Source organism: Ursus arctos, unplaced genomic scaffold (assembly GCF_023065955.2).
Source record: "Ursus arctos isolate Adak ecotype North America unplaced genomic scaffold, UrsArc2.0 scaffold_2, whole genome shotgun sequence".
Classification (NCBI taxonomy): Eukaryota; Metazoa; Chordata; class Mammalia; order Carnivora; family Ursidae; genus Ursus; species Ursus arctos.
In genome coordinates, this window is record NW_026622874.1 from 98,054,263 (window position 1) to 98,071,794 (window position 17,532).

The 17,532-nt window shown below is 46.3% G+C and overlaps 2 protein-coding genes across 5 annotated transcripts in view; both read right to left on the bottom strand.

Annotated features, from left to right (window-relative positions):
* The window catches only part of TMEM225B (transmembrane protein 225B), a 30,266-nt gene that overhangs the window by 12,487 nt on the left and 247 nt on the right, over window positions 1–17,532 (bottom strand). For all 4 annotated transcript variants that reach the window (XM_057315239.1, XM_057315237.1, XM_057315238.1 and 1 more), the window contains exons 2-3: window positions 17,145–17,300; window positions 617–835 (exon numbers count right to left, since the gene is read on the bottom strand). In XM_057315239.1, the coding sequence (XP_057171222.1) occupies window positions 617–777 (161 nt within the window). In that variant the 5' untranslated portion in view covers window positions 778–835; window positions 17,145–17,300. The remainder of the gene's footprint in view (window positions 1–616; window positions 836–17,144; window positions 17,301–17,532) is intronic.
* Window positions 7,282–7,794, bottom strand: LOC130544239 (zinc finger protein 22-like). The gene has a single exon (XM_057315127.1). It carries the CDS (start codon window positions 7,792–7,794, stop codon window positions 7,282–7,284), a length of 513 nt encoding a protein of 170 aa, XP_057171110.1.

The window sequence follows — 17,532 nt, forward strand, 5'->3', positions numbered from 1 at the left end:
AGTACATCTGGGTCGGAATGGTGGGGGTACCTGTCTGGGCCGCAGGGAGCCTCACTCCCTTTCCCACCAGTGATTTGGGGCAACGTGGACAGCAAACCGACCCCGATTTGGTCAGAGGAACCTTCCCGCTGACAAGTCTCAGCCCTTCTCTGGCCCCAAAGCCACTGGGACATTTTCCAGACCCCAAAATGGACCCAGATCTGATGATCCGCCCCCAGCCCGCAGTGGGTCCCAACAGCCCGTAGAGTTCTGTGTGGCCTGCAGATTGGTGGGGTTGGGGGCTCTCTCCACGCTCCCCTATCCGTGGAGCCACCCCGCCTCACCCTCCCCCGTGGCCTCCCCTCACTCCTTGGGCACCGTCGGGGTCTCCCAGCCTCCAAGCAGGGTTTCCCTTCAGGAGGGCCCTATGCAGCAGGGCGGCCCCAGGGGCCCCCACTTGCCCCTTGGGCCCAAGGCCCGGAATTTCCGTTGGCCCTGGAGGCCGGAGCGAGAGGATGCGGCGTCTGAGGACAGAGCTCACCGAGCCCGCGGGAACGGCGGAGGTTGGGCAGGGGCTCACCGGCCCTGCGGCCACGCCCGCCGCTCACCTGGCCCTCCGACCACGCCCGCCGCTCACCTGGCCCTCCGACCACGCCCGCCGCTCACCTGGCCCTCCGACCCGGTACCCGGCCTCCGGGGCTGTTTGCCGTGTGGGCCTTGCTCACCCGTGAGCCGAACGGGGTGGGAGTGGAAGCGATCCGGAGCCGGGCGGATGAATTCGAATTCCAGCTCTGCCATTACCAGCAGGGTGACCTTGGGTAAGTTACTTCTCCTTCCTGGGTATCAGTTTTCTCATCTGTGAAACAGGAATAATAATAGTAACTCCTCCTGTTGTTGGATGGCTGCAAGAGTCTGACGACAAGTGCCTGGAAGCAGCCCCCTGACTCTTCAGGACCCTGCCAGGTCACTCCCCTTCTCCAGGACCCTCACCCCCCCATGGCCCCCTGCAGCATCCCAAGCCCCTGTCCTGCCCACGGGCCTGACCACCCTCGGGCCTCCCTCATCCTCCATCCCTCTCCCCTTCTCTGCCCTCCCCTAAGAAGGCTGGCGGCACCGCTCACTGCTCGGGCTGGTTTTGAACTGCAGGAAGAATCTTCAAAGAGAGGGCACTGAGTGGGGGTAGGACTGGTCTCCAGCTTTGGGAGACTGGTAGGGGGAGGTTCGAGGGGAAGGAGTGGCCACACTTGGAACACTTTCTGCCTTGATCTCAGATAACTTTAATCTCCTCCAGCGGGCCCGCATTCATTCTCCAGGTGATGGGGGCAAACAGTCCATTTCCAGACTCACATCCCTATATTTAGGCACCTTGGAGAAAAAGAATGTTTTCCTCTCCCTATTCTCACCCCTACTTGGTCCACAATTTCCCAGGAAGTATTCTAATAAGCTAAGCTCGAGTCACATGCTCATTCCACTCTGGTCAGAGAAGGTTAAGTCAGCTGTTGGGTTAGGGTTAGGGTTAGGGTTTAAGGTCAGGGGGTTAGGGGTCTGGGTTAGGTCATTGAGAAGCCAGCAGTTTGGATCACCTGTTTGGAGCAACATAAGAACTTTCTTAAAGGAAGAGGGATGGTGTTATCAGAAGGGAAAATTACAGCAGACCCCAACAGCATTTTCATATGCATCGTTATATAATACTTTTAAATCTCATTACACAGTAAATCCAAACAACAGGTAGGTATTATTATCCTCATATTGAAGATGAAGAAACTGACTCTCGGGTTAAGAACTTGCCCAAAAGATCATGGATGGTTGCTAAAAACATTAACCTGCAGAGGAGTAGATTTTTTGCATGGTGCTAGAGTTTATCATTCCTAAAAATTACTCACTAATTGCAAAGGGAAAACATACCTTTACGTAGGAGAGATCTGGCAGTCGCTACCTTTAACAGGTGAACAAACAGTACTACTTAGGGTGGAATAATGCGGTATCACATGCCTATTGAGGTGATACAGTATGGAGACAGGACCTGTAAGTGTTCTTGCCAAACATGTTTAATCAAGCCTCTAAACGTCGTTCCAGTTTAGAGGAAATTCAGGTGGTTGGGAAAAAAAAGTTAACTACCACCACAGGAAAACAGAGGAATCAATTTTGTGGAAAATTCTAAAGGATAACTGTTCTTGACTTCTCCAAAAGTCAATGTCACTTAAAAAAAAAAAAAAAGTAGAGGAATTATTCTAGATTAAAAGAAACTAAAGGGCCCCCCTCAAAAAAAAAAAAAAAGAAAGAAAGAAAGAAAAGAAACTAAAGAGACATAAAACCAAATGCAAAGTGACCCTTGATTTTTTCCCCCCAATTCAAACTAAAATAGCTAAAAACACATTCTTGGGGTAACGGGGGAAAGTCTGAATATGGACTGCATTTTAGACGGTATTAGGGAATTAAATTCTTTTTCTTAGGTATGTTTAATAGTGTTGCAATTATGTAGGAGAACAACCTTACTTCTAGGAGAAGCACGACATGGTACTTAGGGGTGAAGGTTACGTCCACTCTCACTTTCAAATAATTCAGAAAAAAAGTATATGGATAGAAAGCAGATATGGGAAAACAATAATAATTATTGATCTGAGTAGGGGATATATAGGGTGTTCATTTATACTATTTTCAACTTTTTGGTATATTGAAATCTCTCAGATAAAATTATCGTTTAAGAACATATACACAGCTGGACCCTGAACCTGGGTTTATCCTTCAGCTACTCAGTATCTGAGTGCTTTCTCGAATGACAGATAACGATGTTCGCTGCAGACAGTCCTTGCCCTCATGGAACTTGCAATCTAGCACAGAGACAGGTAACTGAATAAATCATTTTTTCATATGATCAGTGCACAAAGGAAGCATAGCACGCTAAAGGGATTGCAGAGGACAATTCAGTTCAAGGGAAGATCTGCAAGGAGGCAGCATTTAGACGGAATCTTATCCCCGAGAGGTGACCACAATGTGCAAAGGTTTTTGCTCGCTCTATAGCAAGAACTACTATACATGGCACACATGTGTGCACACACACACAGAAAAGTCCCACTTACCTTTGCTCAGCACCACACACACAAATATTGTCTATCCCACTCCGGTCCTGCCTACTGTTTTCTTTTACCCTCAGTGCAGATTAATAAATTAATCTGAGGACCCACTAGTTGCTTTGACCTACATTTGAAAAAACTGTGTTCAAGGACCCAATTAATTTTAAAATGACTGGCAGGAGTAGCGCCAAGAGGACTGAAGAAATCAATGGGCAGAGCTGGGATGTGAAGGGTCTTGCATCCTAGGGACCACGAGAGGTGAGAGTAAAGCAGTCACGTTTGGGTGCCAGCGCTCAAATTCCTCTTCCTCCTCCTGTCTTCCCTTTGCCCAGAGACTCCTACATCTTTTTTTTTTTTTTTTAAGATTTTATTTATTTATTTGACAGAGATAGAGACAGCCAGCGAGAGAGGGAACACAAGCAGGGGGAGTGGGAGAGGAAGAAGCAGGTTCATAGCGGAAGAGCCTGATGTGGGGCTCGATCCCATAACACCGGGATCAGTATGGAGACAGGCATACTGAGCCGAAGGCAGACACTTAACCGCTGTGCCACCCAGGCGCCCCCAGAGACTCCTACATCTTTAACCAGAGCACAGGAACTGCCTCTCACTCAGGGGGCCCAGGGCTGTGTACACAGCATAGGGACCACCAGGCTAGCCCCCACGAGGACCGGCAATTTCAGGATGTGTTCACAGGTTTAGGTTATAGCCTCTTCTGGAAGCATTTTCCTATTTTCCTAGGTCCAGGGCAGAGGACAGGCAAGGGAAGAGTAACTGCCTGCTGGAAAACGGGGTGGAGTCCCCATGAGCTGGGGCTCTGACTTACCCCAGGCTCTGTGCTTCCTTGGGCCAGAGCTCCAAAGGGAAAACCCAAGTCACCTGAACTCATTTTACCAGGTAACAGAAGTGGGCAGTGAGCAGGTGCCTGCTTCCCCAGCCCCAGACCGAGCTTACTGCCCTCAGGGAATCCACCCAATAGCTGGCTCCATTCTCAATGCCAGGGCCCCCTCCCACAGCTCTCCACTTTCACACAGGGCCCCTGATGCACTCCACACTCCCAGCCCCGTCCTCTTGCTAGCCCTCCGTGACTGAGCCACAGATCTTATGTGATCTTTTTGTGTCTTTCTCTCGGCACCCGTGTATTGTATAGGTTCTCAACCTTCGGTGCACATAAGAATTCACTGGGAACTTGCAAAATCCCAATATGCAGGCCATACTCCACACCATAAAATCTCTGAGATTGGGACTGAGGCATCAGTACTTTGAAAGGTCCCCAGGTGATTCCAGTATGCAACCTAAGTTAAGAATTCCTGCTCTACTGTGTCCTATTGCAGCTAGGAGCCATGAGGGGACAGGGAGGTGGGGTTGCTATGGGGTCAGGGGATCAGCCATCCTGGTTTGCACAGGACTGAGCAAGCATTTCCCGATGTGGGGCTTTCAGTACAAAGACTGAGAAAGGCCTGGCTAACAGGGCTGAGTGGTTGCCCTTGTGTTTACCTGAGGTCTAAGGGCTTGATCAATTGGCCACTAGTAATACTTGTGCCCAGAGAACCAGAGCCTCACTTTAGTGGGGGTTTTTTTCAACATTTTATTTCTTTAAGTAATCTCTGTGTCCAACACGGGGCTCGAACTTACAACCCCGAGATCAAGAGTCACATGCTCCATTGACTGAGCCAGCCAGGCATCTCCCACCGTCCAACATACACACCAACTTCAGTGCCTTTGATGCTGCTAGACAAACTCTTCCCCAGCCCCCCAACCCCCCTCCACCCCCCACCCCCCGGTCTCCAGAGACAGCTCTGCCCTTGATGCCTGGCATGTGACCCAGCACACTCACCTTGTCCCGGGATGCCCCTCCCTGCTATTCTCTGCCAATCAGAATCCCGCCCAGCCTTCAACCCCAACTGGTCAAGCCCTGCCTCATCCCTGAAGCTTCTCAAGACCCCACAGAAGGAAAGGGCCCTTTCTGTGGTGAAGGGAGTGGGGAGGGACTCAAGGAGGGTCACATGCCAAGTGGAGTAAGTGGGCACACTAACTCAGAGCTCACACCGGACTCACAGAGTGCAAGTCCATACTCGGGACATCCAGATGGCAAGGCGGTCTTTAGAGCAAGGTGACCTTCAGTTAGTGCTAATAATCACCTATCACTTACAGAGGAGAAAAGTGGAGGAGTACAGACAGGAGATCTGAGACAAGAAGACTTTGGTGTCCAGTAAACAGATTCATTCCAGAGCCATCCACTCAATACCTACTGTGTACACAGCACCAGACCAGACTTGGGGGCTACAGGACAGGCAATTTTCAATTTTAAGAGTCCACATTGTAAGTATAATTTTCACTGATAATTTTAGATAATCATTAATGCAAACTAACTGGAGGAAAAATAATCTGATTTTTTTGTAACCAAAAATAAGTGTTTACTTGGGGTACCTGGGTGGCTCAGTTGGTTAAGCGACTGACTCTTGATCTCAGCTCAGGTCTTGATCTCAGGGTCGTTTAACCACCCCCCCCCCCATTGGTTTCCGCGCCCAACACTCCTACTTTAAAGAAAAAAAAAAAGCATTTACAACAAAGTAGGTATTTCTCTCAGATACCTAATCTAACAATATACTACCCAGTAGAGGTACTTTTGGAATTTCTTTTAATGATTAAAATATTCATGGCGGGGTGCCTGGGTGGCTCAGTTGTTAAGCGTCTGCCTTCGGCTCAGGTCATGATCCCGGCGTTATGGGATCAAGCCCCACATCGGGCTCCCTGCTCAGCTGGAAGTCTGCTTCTCCCTCTCCCACTCCCCCTGCTTCTGTTCCCTCTCTCGCTCCCTCTATCTGTCAAATAAATAAATAAAATCTTTTTAAAAAAATAAAATAAAAATACTCATGGTAAATGGATGCTCAAAAGTTGTTGTTGTTGTTCTTTAATTTTATGGGGATGCCTAGGTGGCAGAGCGTGTGACTCTTGATCTTGGAGTCTTGAGTTTGAGTCCTACATTGACTATAGAGATTTCTTAAAAATAAAAAATCTTTTAAAAAGTTTTATCCATTATGTATTGCACTATTCAACTGGTTTGCTATTCAACTTTTTCCTCGACAATTACACAGTAGTGAAGCTCTGCCTCAGGTTATGATTTAATTTTTGTTATAAAGGAGTTTGAACCGTGGCTTTTTCTCAAAGGACTTCTTGAAAGTTATTGATTTTTTTTCAAAAACAGCCAGAAACGAACCATTTCTATCTAAACTTAAAATAAATGTGTACTTGTTTCAAGAACAGTAAGCATGCATATGACCAGGATTCAATCAGAGAAGTAAAACCACCAGGACACACACATACACACACACACAGCCCAGCAAAGGCAGAGGAGGAGCCAAGGGAAGGTAGACCAGTTGCTGGCCCAGAGGCTGCATCTCCCTAGGGAGCTGAATCAGCAGATCAGCAACTACAGGGGTGAGCCACAAAAATAGTAACTGCTGCTTTTCTTCTGCCCTCCTGGTCTCCTAAGAATCTCCCTCTAGCCCATAAGAACCAAAAAACCCAGGAACGGGAATTCTGGCAAATGCAGTTCGGCCTACCCAAGTTGACACATAGCCAAGCCCATAACATGTCATACTGAGTTGTTTGGTCTAGAAAACTTGCCTGTTTACTAAGTGCATTTATGTCATATAAAACAAAAAGAGATTCAACAGTCTGCAGAACACTGAGGAGCGAAATACTGGTCCAAGACCCAAGAGGCACTTCCACTGATAGTTACAACAAATGGAATAGATGAGATAGAAGGAGTGTTACTGGGCAAAGGTCACCCTGCTGCTTTCTTCACCTACAAGTCTGAATCTAGAACTCCCTGATTCTTTCTTCCCTGGGATAGACCTAACTCATTCCGTTTTCAGAAGACAACTATGAAGATTTGGAAAGGAAACCACAGAATCTCCCTCTGATGCCGATCCTCACCATCAAATCAGCAGTAGTGCTAACAAGGTTCGGCTTAGCCATCACCTTGGTCGTGCTGCATTATGCCCCTTTCACGCCCGACTCTGACACACTCTCCTCCAAAGGAATCTCCTGATGCTGGGTAAGCGGAAACTCCATCTAAAGATTTTTGTGCATTGAACACACCCATGAGATTTGTCTACTATCTGGATTTTCGGGTTTTAGTAAGAGTTGAACCAGAACTGAAGGCCATCCACCCTCATAAAGCCCCAAAGGGTTTCTCCCCAGTTGCAAGCTCTCTGACATTCAATCAGAGCTGAACTCTGGCCAAAGGCTCTACCACCTTCATTTCATTCAGTTTCTTTCTTGTGTGGATTCCCAGATGATTGGAAAGGTATGAACTGTACTTAAAGGTTTTCCCACATCCCTTGTATTCAGAAGCTTTTATTCCACCGTGAGTTTTCTGGTGCTGAATAAGGTGAGAGTTCTGACTGAAGGCCTTCCCACATTCACAACATTCATAGGGCCTCTCTCCAGTGTGAAGCCTGTGGTGTTTAATAAGAAGTGAACTCCTACTAAAAGATTTCCCACACTCACTGCAACCGTAAGGAGTCTCCCCTGTGTGGACTCTCTGGTGGTCAATGAGGTGCAAGTTACGACTGTAAGTTTTCCCACAGTTGTTGCGCTCATATGGTCTCTCCTTGGTGTGAACTCCCTGGTGTTCTATTGGATTTGAGCTCTGGCTGAAGACCTTCCCACACTCGCTACACACATACCCTGGTGTCAAACAAGACTTGAGCTCTGACCAAGAGCTTTCCCACATTCACTACACATGTAAGGCAGCTCTCCTGTGTGAATTATCTGATGCTGGATAAGGTGTGAGCTGCGCCGGAAGGTTTCCACAGTCACTACATTCATAGGGTTTCTCTTCAGTATGTATTCTTTGATGCTGAATAAGGTTCGGACTATGGCCAAAAGCTTTTCCACATTCATGACACTCATAAGGTTTCTCTTGTGTGTGGATCCTTTCATGCTGAATAAGGTATGAGTTCTGCCTGAATAATTTTCCACAAATATTACACATTTGGGATTTCTCTCCAATTAAGAATCTGTGGCTGTTGGATAGAGTTTGTGATGTTACAGAAGTTTTGCCCATATTCATAGAGTCCCTTGTGTTTGTTTTGTTCACATTTATCTCCTTCTTGTAGTCGCAGCCCTACTTCGAGAGTTTTCTGCTTTATAATTAATTGATCCTCAGTCCAGGTCTCACCATCTGACAGGAAATATAAAAAAAGTAAAATGTAACAAGAAAAACTCCTGGTGGGAAACAGGATGATCAGAGTATTCCCGGAGTATTTGGTTCAAAAAAGTATGAAAAATGGCCTTGCAATATAGGGAAAAGATGGATACAAGTTGAGCAGATTTGGAGAAAGCGGTGGGGAAACTAAAATTCGGGTTTATATATGAAGTAGCTAACCAGACAGACATACCTGGATTAGCAGAAAAGGGAAGCAGAGTTTGAGGGAAGTAGAGTCATCTCAGAACTTTAAAAGGGAGATGCTGGGGGCTACGTGTGGGGAGGGGCGGGAACTGAACAGATAAAGAGAACCTCACCCCAGAGGTTCTGCCCACATAGCACCCTGGCCACATGATCATCCCTGAGGTAACAGGGAAGACTCCCTCCACGTAATCAAAGACCAACACCTTCCTCACCAGAGTCTCTCTCTCTACACACAGATGTTCACATGCTCACTCGTGAACACAGACACGCTCAGACCTCAAATACATCTTTTAGAAATAATGCAAATGGGAAGATTTGATAAAGGAAGAGGGGGGAGGAGGGAAAGTTATTTAAAATACAAAACACGGGGTACAGAGAAATAGTCCCAAGTTGATTTTGACTCTAAGAGAATATACAAAAACAAATCCTGTACCCCTCCCTACATTCAAGGGAGACAGGATAGAAAAACACCTCCTGTTTACTTTAATACATTTCTCCTCTTAATTGAAATACCGCTTACTAAAGCTAGAGAGGCCGTTTTGCAATGATATTAGAGAAAGTAGGCCCTCTGCTAAGAGGGATCTTTATGAAAGGAGGGGGTTCTGAGAAATAGCCAATGCAGCATTTCCATCAGCAGTGAAAGCCTAACACATAATCAGCCCTGATTTTATTTGTCAATGGTCATTTTCTTTAAGGAATTTAACAATTTGTGATATCTTATCAGAGAGCCATATTTACATTTGTTCTCCACCTCTCTATGTTCAGTTTAGATATTGTGTTTTTAACAATTTTCTCCTCGTGATAATTTTTAAGATCTTCTCTCTTACCAATTTTCAAACACACAATACGGCATTATCAGCTATAATTGCCAGGCTGTACAATATATCCCCGGGACTTATTTATCTTGTAACTGGAAGTTTCTACCTTTTGACCCCCTTCATCCAATTCTCCCACTCCCACCCCCCACGTCTGGCAACCACCAGTCTGTTTTCTGTGTCTGAGTTGCTTCTTTTTTTTTGATTCCACATGTAAGTGAGATCACACAGTATTTGTCTTTGTCTGATTTATTTCACTTAGTGTAATGAATGCCCTCAAGGACCATCCATATTGTCGAAAATGGCAGGATTTCCTTCTTTTTACAGCTGTTCAATATTCCAGTGTGTATATTCACGTATGTTTGTATGTACACCACATCTGCTTTATCCACTCATCCATCAATGGACACTCAGGCTGTTTCCATGTCTTGGCTATCGTACATAATGCTGCAATGAACATGGGGGTGCAGATATCTTTTTGAGACAGTGCTTTCATTTCCTTCAGACAAATACTCGGAAGTGGAATTGCCGGATCATATGTAGTTCTACTGGTAGTTCACCAATTTACATCCTCGCCAACACTTCTTACTTCTTGGCTTTTAGGCGATAGCCATTCTAACAGGTGCGAGTGGATTACTGGCTTAATGGTTTTACATCCGCTTGTACATGTGTTTCACTGTTTCTCTTATATGTCATACAAATTGCAAACAGTCGGAGAACACCAACTAGGTATACAAAGTTAGGTACTTAAAAAAAAGTGATAAAGGCAACAGTCGAGTCTAACTATTAGCTAGGCAGGCCAATTCTTTTTAGCAAGATACCATAATGAACTGGTACTATAAATCCAAGTCACTCACTGTGCATAGTCCGACGGAACTTTCTGTGGTTATCAGCCGTTCCACATCTGCGCTGTCCAATACAGTAGCCAATGGCCACATGTGGCTACTGAGCACTTGAAATGTGGCCAGTGCAACTGAGTAGCTGAACTTTTAATTGTATTTAATTTTAATTAATTTCAATTTAATTAACACATTGTAGCTGGTGCTACCCTACCGGACAGTACACTCTAGAGATTCCTAAACCTGCCCCATCTGTCCCCCAGGCCTGGGGGCACCTAAACTTAGAAGCCCTTCAAAACTGGGTTCACTAATAAGGTGAAACACCAGACAGAGAAGGTAACAAAGTCTCCTCAGCTCATCAAAAAGTGAAAGATCAGGGGCGCCTGGCTGGCACAGTCAGTTAAGCTTCCAACTCTTGGTTTTGGTTCAGGTCATGATCTCGGGGTCGTTAGATGGAGCCCTCCGTGAGGCTCTACACTCAGCTTGGAGTCTGCTTCTCTCTCTCCGCCTCTCCCCACACTCGCACTCCCTCTCTCTCTAAAATAAAATAAAATCTTAAAAAAAAATAGAAAGGTTAATAGCCTGGGCATGCTTCCATTTGGACTTGGATTTGGAATACTTCATGAGGCAGAAGACATGCCTTCTGTGGTTGGCTTGGGCAAATATTAAAACGAGGGTTTCTTCTACATCTCTCTGACCTGGCCCCTGTCTTTCCAGCCTCATTCGCATCTCCTCCCCTACACCAAGCCTCTTCTCCTGTCTGTTGGACCACGCTATTTGTTCTCTCCCAACATGTGAAGGCTTAGGTGTTCTAGAAGAGAACTGGCAGCCTGCCTAACATCTTTATGAATGTAAATCCTACAGGCCTCAGGCCCTGTTCAGTATCACCTTCTCCATTAAGCTGAAGGCGAGCGATCCTTCTCCTCTAACTCTTGAATTCTTCTCCTCTTTACCAGTCCTGTGACATTTGACTCATTCATATTTACCTTACTGAGCAACTGACAACATGCCAGGTACGGTTCCAGGTCCTGAGATACAGCAGGGGGCAAACAGGCAAAAACTCTGCCCTCTAAGATCTTTCATTATAGTAAGGGAGCTGGACAAGAAACCTCATAGATTACATTCTACTAGATGGTGCAAGTGGTATAAAGACAAAAGCGAGGAAGAAGGAGTAGAGTGCCAGAGGGAAGGAGTGGGCAAAAGGGTAGCAATTTTACACCCCATGGTCAAAGAAGGACTAGGAAAATGACACTGAAGCAAAGACTTGAAGGAGATAAGGGTTTCTGGGAAAGAGCATTACACATAGAAGAAACAGCAAGTGCGAAGGCCCCGGGTGTTCAAACAGGCAAGTATGACTGGAACGCAATGAGCAAGGGGAAAAAGTAGTAAGAAATGAGGTCAGAGACACACAAAGGGAATCAGAGAACATAGGACCCGATAGGCTACTGTAAGAGGTGTGCTTTTACTGAGTGAGAGAGGAAGCCTTGGGAGGCTCGTGACAAGAGGAAGACAAGACCTGACATTTTAACAGGATCACACTGCCGGCTATGCTGGGACGAGACGGTAGGCCGGCAATGAAAGAGGCAGGACAATCAGCCAGGAGGCTACTGCAATAATTCAGCTGAGGGATGATGGCACCCTGGACCAAGATGGTGGCAGAGAGAAGGTGGTAAGAAGTACTGGGATTCTGGAAAAAAAAGTTGATGGCCGTGTGGGCAGGATTACTGATTGATGGGTATGAATATGAGAGAACAAAGTTTTCTCTCTGGGTTGAGTAGCTGGAGGGATGGTGTCCCCATCTCTGAAATGGGGGATATTTATAACAGGCTACGGCATCTTCGATAATCAAAAAAGACATTTCCACGTGGCTCTCATACCAGTCTCGAGTTCAGTATGTCTCATACGTGCTCCTCCTCCTGGCATATGAGTATCTGTTCTACTGCTCTTGTAACTCTCCTGTAGCTTTAGCGTTTTTCAAAATAAGAAGGGAAGGGGTGACAACGAGCAGTGACTCCTTTCTCTGCCCCCATGCCCACTCAGTAAACAAGTACTGTTGCTTCTACCCACAACACACTTCTTGGTTTTTGTCCCTACCTTCTGTTATCACTAGTGACGTCCTAAAGTCAGATCCTAACCACCTCTCACCACCCAGACCACACTCAACAAACCAGATTCTCTTCCTTATACACAATGCTCACCAGCTAGCCGTTTAGTAAGATAAGCTAACAACACATACTTCAATATCTACCAAACAAAAGCTAAGCTCTTTGGCCTGGCATTGCTCTCGCACAGTCTTACTCAACTCTGCCTCACAGACTCATCTCCTATCACATCTCCTCTACGCTCCAGTCAATGTGAACAGTTTCCTGAACATGTATATTCCCACACATGTCCCTCTTCTCCATCTATCAAAATCCTATTCAACCTTCCAGACCCAGCTCAAAGGAGCCTCCTTCCTGAAACCTAACCCTACTCTAATCCCAGCTGGAAGTGAGCTCTCCTTTGCGTCTCGAAAGCATTCGCCTCCTGCCTCCTTCATGGCATTTAAACACATTGTCTTTGGGCCTCTCCTCAGAAGTATTTTTAGTTGTATGTGTGCGTTCCCTTCAATTTATGTTGAAAGCATCTCTAGATTAAAAGATGTCTTCCATTTCTTTGTCCCCAAACCCAGTACTATGTAAAGAACCCTGCACACATTCAGTGCTTCAGAATGCTCCTGATGGGGGCGCCTGGGTGGCTCTCAGTTAAGCGTCTGCCTTAGGCTCAAGTCATGATCCCGGGGTCCTGAGATCGGGCCCAGCATCAGGCTCCCTGCTCAGCGGGGAGCCTGCTTCTCCCTCTCCTCCCCACATGCTCTCTCTTGCTCTCTCTCTCTCAAATAAATAAAATCTTCAAATAAGCAAACAAACAAAAATGCTCCTGATTATTTCCCAGCGATCAAGAGAAGAATCTGTAAGTCACTGAGGGTCCCAAATAGACCAGTTATAAAAAGCCTTCACCAGACTGAGGTTCAAATGGAATTCAGAGAGATGTATCTCCTCATGGGTCAGAGCCACGTACAGAAAAAATATCAAAAACTTGGACTCAAAGTCTGGTAGGGAGCAGGACCCCCTGGAATGCCTCAGCAGACAATGGCCGGTCTGAGACAGAGCTCGAGAAGCCCAGGAAGAGAGCAGTTGCCCTGTGAAATAAGCAAATCAAATGTGTCCCCATGTCCCCATGGACAAAGGTTTAAAAACAAAGTTTCTTCGCTGATCTGCTTCTAATTTAAAGGAAGGGGGTAAATCTATGCAGTTCTTCAAGTAGTTTAACTACAAAGCCGTGGGATCCCAAGTATATTTACTCCTAACAGCAGTAGAAATGAGCAATACTTATTGTACTGGGTCTGGTGTAATTTCCCTGCCCCACCCCCACTAATTCATGTCTACGTGGAACCTCAGAATACGACCTTATTTGGAAGCAGAGTCTTTGCAGAGTTAAGATGAGGTCATAATGGATTAGGGTGGGCCCTAAATCCAATGACTGCCATCTATATAAAAGAAAGAAGAGGAAGATTCACACATGGAAACACAGAGGAAAGAAGCCCATGTGACAATGGAGACACTGACTGATGATGCAGCCTTAAGCCAAGGAGCACCACGGATTGCTGGGGACCACCAGAAGCTGGGAACAGCCAAGGAGGGATTCTTCCCCAGAGCCTTCAGAAGTAGCAAAGCCCTTGTGGATGTCTAGCTTCCAAAACTGTGAGAGAAGACAGTTCTGCTGTATTAAGCCATGAAGTTGTGGTCATTCATTACAGAAGCCCTAGGAAACGAATACACTCCCTGTTTGATTTAACCAATCAGCAAACGTACATACCACCTACTACGTGCAAGATACCGGTAGAGGGATTATAATGGTGCTTCAAAGCGCAATTAGGGGTTGGAGGACAACCCCTACCTAGGTGAGTTGGAGATGGCAGCCTCAAAGAATGACGCTGAGCTGGATCTTGAAGTATGATCAGGATCAACAAGGTGAAGAGTATTCCAAGCAAATGTCATAGCATCTGCTAAGGCTCGGCAACACAGAAAGGAGTAAGTTAAGGAATAGTGAAAACAAAAAACAAAACTCCATGTGAGTGAAATGTATGCCCCCATACAGGGAGGAAGCAGGAGATACAGCAGAAAAATAGAGTAGAGCCAGATGGGGTGCCTGGGTGGCTCAATCAGTTGAGCGTCCGACTCTTGATTTCGGCTCAAGTCACGATCTCAGGGTCCTGAGATCAAGCCCCACATCGGGCTCTTCACTGAGCATGGAGTCTACCGGGGATTCTTTCTCTTCCTCTGCTCCTGCCCCTGCTTGTGCTTTCCCTCTCTCTGATGAAAGGAAGGAAGGAAGGAAGGAAGGAAGGAAGGAAGGAAGGAAGGAAGGAAGGAAGAAAGGAAAGAAAGAAAGGAAAGAAAAAGAAAAATACAGTAGAGAAAGGAAAGAAAAAGAAAAATACAGTAGAGCCAGATATGAAGAGGCTTATTTGCCACACCTAAGGCTTTGGACTTTATTTTATAGGCAGAGACTGACATGGTCAAATTTGTTTCCAGGGAAATTCACTGAGGCAGCAGAATGGAGGACAACCAAGAGTAGGGGACATGACCAATAGCATAAGGATGTGTCAACAATCCAAGAAAAATAGAATGGGCCTAAAATGAGGACATGGCAGTCATAGGCAGCAGAATCAGGCTTTTCTGAAGAAAAACTGACAGGATTTGATGGCTCACTGAATACGGAGGGAAGGAGAATAGTACAGTACAACTCCAGGTTTTCTAGCTTGGGAAAATCAGTTACTAAAATTAACCAAGGTAGTCACTGGAAGGTAGGGAGGTGGGGGCCTGGCAGAAAACAATGAGCTCCAAAGTACACCCACGAACATCTAGCATCCAGGACCCAGCTGGCAGCAAGAGAAGCACAGAGCGGTTAAGAGAAGTCCTGAAAGGGGACAGGATCACCTACAGGAGTGAAGAAAAAAGAGGGCTAAGAACGGTCTTGGGGAAAAATCAATGTTTAGAAACAGATGGAGAAACAGGAGTGGGAAAGAACCCAGAAAAGGCAAGAGGAAGACCAGAAGAAAATGGTGCTTCCAAAACAAAGAACAAGAGCTGCAAGAGTGATCACATCAACAAAAAAATAGTAAGGGGTCAAAGAATTAAAGCTGAAAAACTGTGTCCAGTGCATTCGTTAGCTAAGCCACTGGCAATCTGGATATAATCAGTTCTGATGGAGCAAAAGCAGTGCCCTGGTTACGAAAGTAATAGCAACTACGGACAATGTTTTTAAGAGGTATGACAGTGAAGGGAACAAGGGCGATTATACCCAATTTCTCCCTAATGCTCAATCAGCCACCAAGTCCTCAGGTTTTCATGTCAATGTCTCTTGCATCTGTTTGCTTCCTTCCTCACAGCCCAAGTCGGTTTCAGAAAATTCCCGTAGGAGGCTGCGCTACACGGGACGCTGGGATGTGACGTTTGGATAGGCAGAGAATGTAGGGCATAGCAATGCACGTGAGGAAAAGGACACAAAGGCACAACGGTGTAGAGTGCAGGGTCTTTGGCATTACTTTGTGCAGACACACCAGTCTTACTGGGTTTGTTTTGGGGCACACGAAGGAAAGACTTTTAAGGTAGCTTGAGGCCACACTGCAGAGAACCCTGGATGCCAGGTTATGGAGTATGGGCTGAATGCAGTGGGCACTGTGAACCAACATGAGTAAATGAGTATTCTAGGAAGGTGAGTATGGGCACTTGGCCTTTTAGAAAGACTAGCAACAGGGAGCATGTGGTAAGTATCTATCCCCTCTCACTTAAAACTTGAATCCTTTCTGGGGTGCCTGGGTGGCTCAGTCAGATAAGTGTCCGACTCCTGATTTCAGCTCAGGTCATGATCTCATTGTGAGATCAAGCCCCATGTCAGGTTCCATGCTGGGCATGAAAACTGCTTAAGATTCTGCCCCTCTGCTCACTCACTCTCTAAATAAATAAATATAACAATAGTATACTACTTAAGAAAGGCCAACAATTCCTTCCTTACTCTGAATTCTTCCACGGCCAAACTTGTGACTTTCTAAGACTTCCTGGGCCAAACCCCAGTTCACAGGGATCTCCTCTTGTAAACTTCTACATAGTTCACTGTCCCATAGCCTCTCACAGCTAACTATTTCAACTCTAAGTTTGCGGGTGAGTAGGGGTTAGGTTTTCTTTCAACTTAGTCTCAACACCTCACAATAACAGCTCAATAAATACCTATCAAGTTAAAAATTAGTCTGAAAATATAGTTTTTACACATAAATGTGTAAAAGAAAATCTCCCCAAATATAAACCATCACAGAGTCCATGATGTGGATTATCTAAGCCTTTGTCACCCAATTAAATAATCCAAGTCCATTTTTTTAACAGCCAAACATATACCGGATAATGGTGGGATGGCAGATTGAAATAAAGATGTTGATACTTCAGGAAAAAATGTTGATACTAACAGTTTAACCTCATTTTCCATCAGCAGGTGGCTGGCTTATCTACTATACTCCACAGGCAAAGCACCTGCTTGGAGTTTACACCTTAGGTGGTAAATGTATCTTCCCTAAGGATGAAGGAGAGCTTGGGTAGGATGAGTGGAGGAGCCCGCTCTTTTCCTGGTACTTGAGGTATGGGGCATACTTGGCTGAGTTCATTTATTTATTCACACATTTACTGAGCTTCTCCAAAGGCCAAGCCAGTTAGCAGGTGCTGGAATGACAGATCCTCCAAGACTTAGTGCTAGGATAATACTGCCGCTGCCAGTCTGCTCCACAGGTCAAGAGAGGAAACGCTGGTTACAGGCTTTATTTACACGTAATAGAGCCTTGGAGTTAAAAATAAATAAATAAATAAAAAGGTAGTTTTTCACCAGGGCAATTCTAAGTGTAAAGTTAATCGTGTCCATCTAATCCGAGGCCGCGGCTGGAAGGACAAAGTTTAGACAAAGAAAGCCAGCTAGGTCAGCTCCTCACCCTTGCTCTTTCGGGGCTCCTGCTTGGAGGATGGGTACGGGGACTCCGGGGTTATCCGCTCAGGTAGCTTCTCCATGGGCTGGATCCAATCCCCGGTGCTGCTTCAGGACCTCCTCTACGATTTCTAAAAAGCGCGGCACAACGGACGGGCAGTCACTGCGGGAAAGGGAGGGAGAAGGGGGCAAATGTAGGGGAAACGGCAAGTGAAGCTTTTCCAGGACCGGCTCCCACTTCACTCTCCTCGGACTGGCTGGGCCCCGGCGAGGGGGTGCGGTCAGGCCTGCGGCCCCAACCCCACTCCACCCGCGTCCCCTCAGCCCGAGCGCCCCGCCCCGCATCCCGCGCTTCCCCCCGCAACAGCGCGAGCCCGCAGCCTCCACCCCGGGAC

Coding starts and splice junctions, on each gene's coding strand:
- LOC130544239 (XM_057315127.1), bottom strand. CDS start 7,794: ATGTGGGAAAGCTCTTGGTCAGAGCTCAAGTCTTGTTTGACACCAGGG.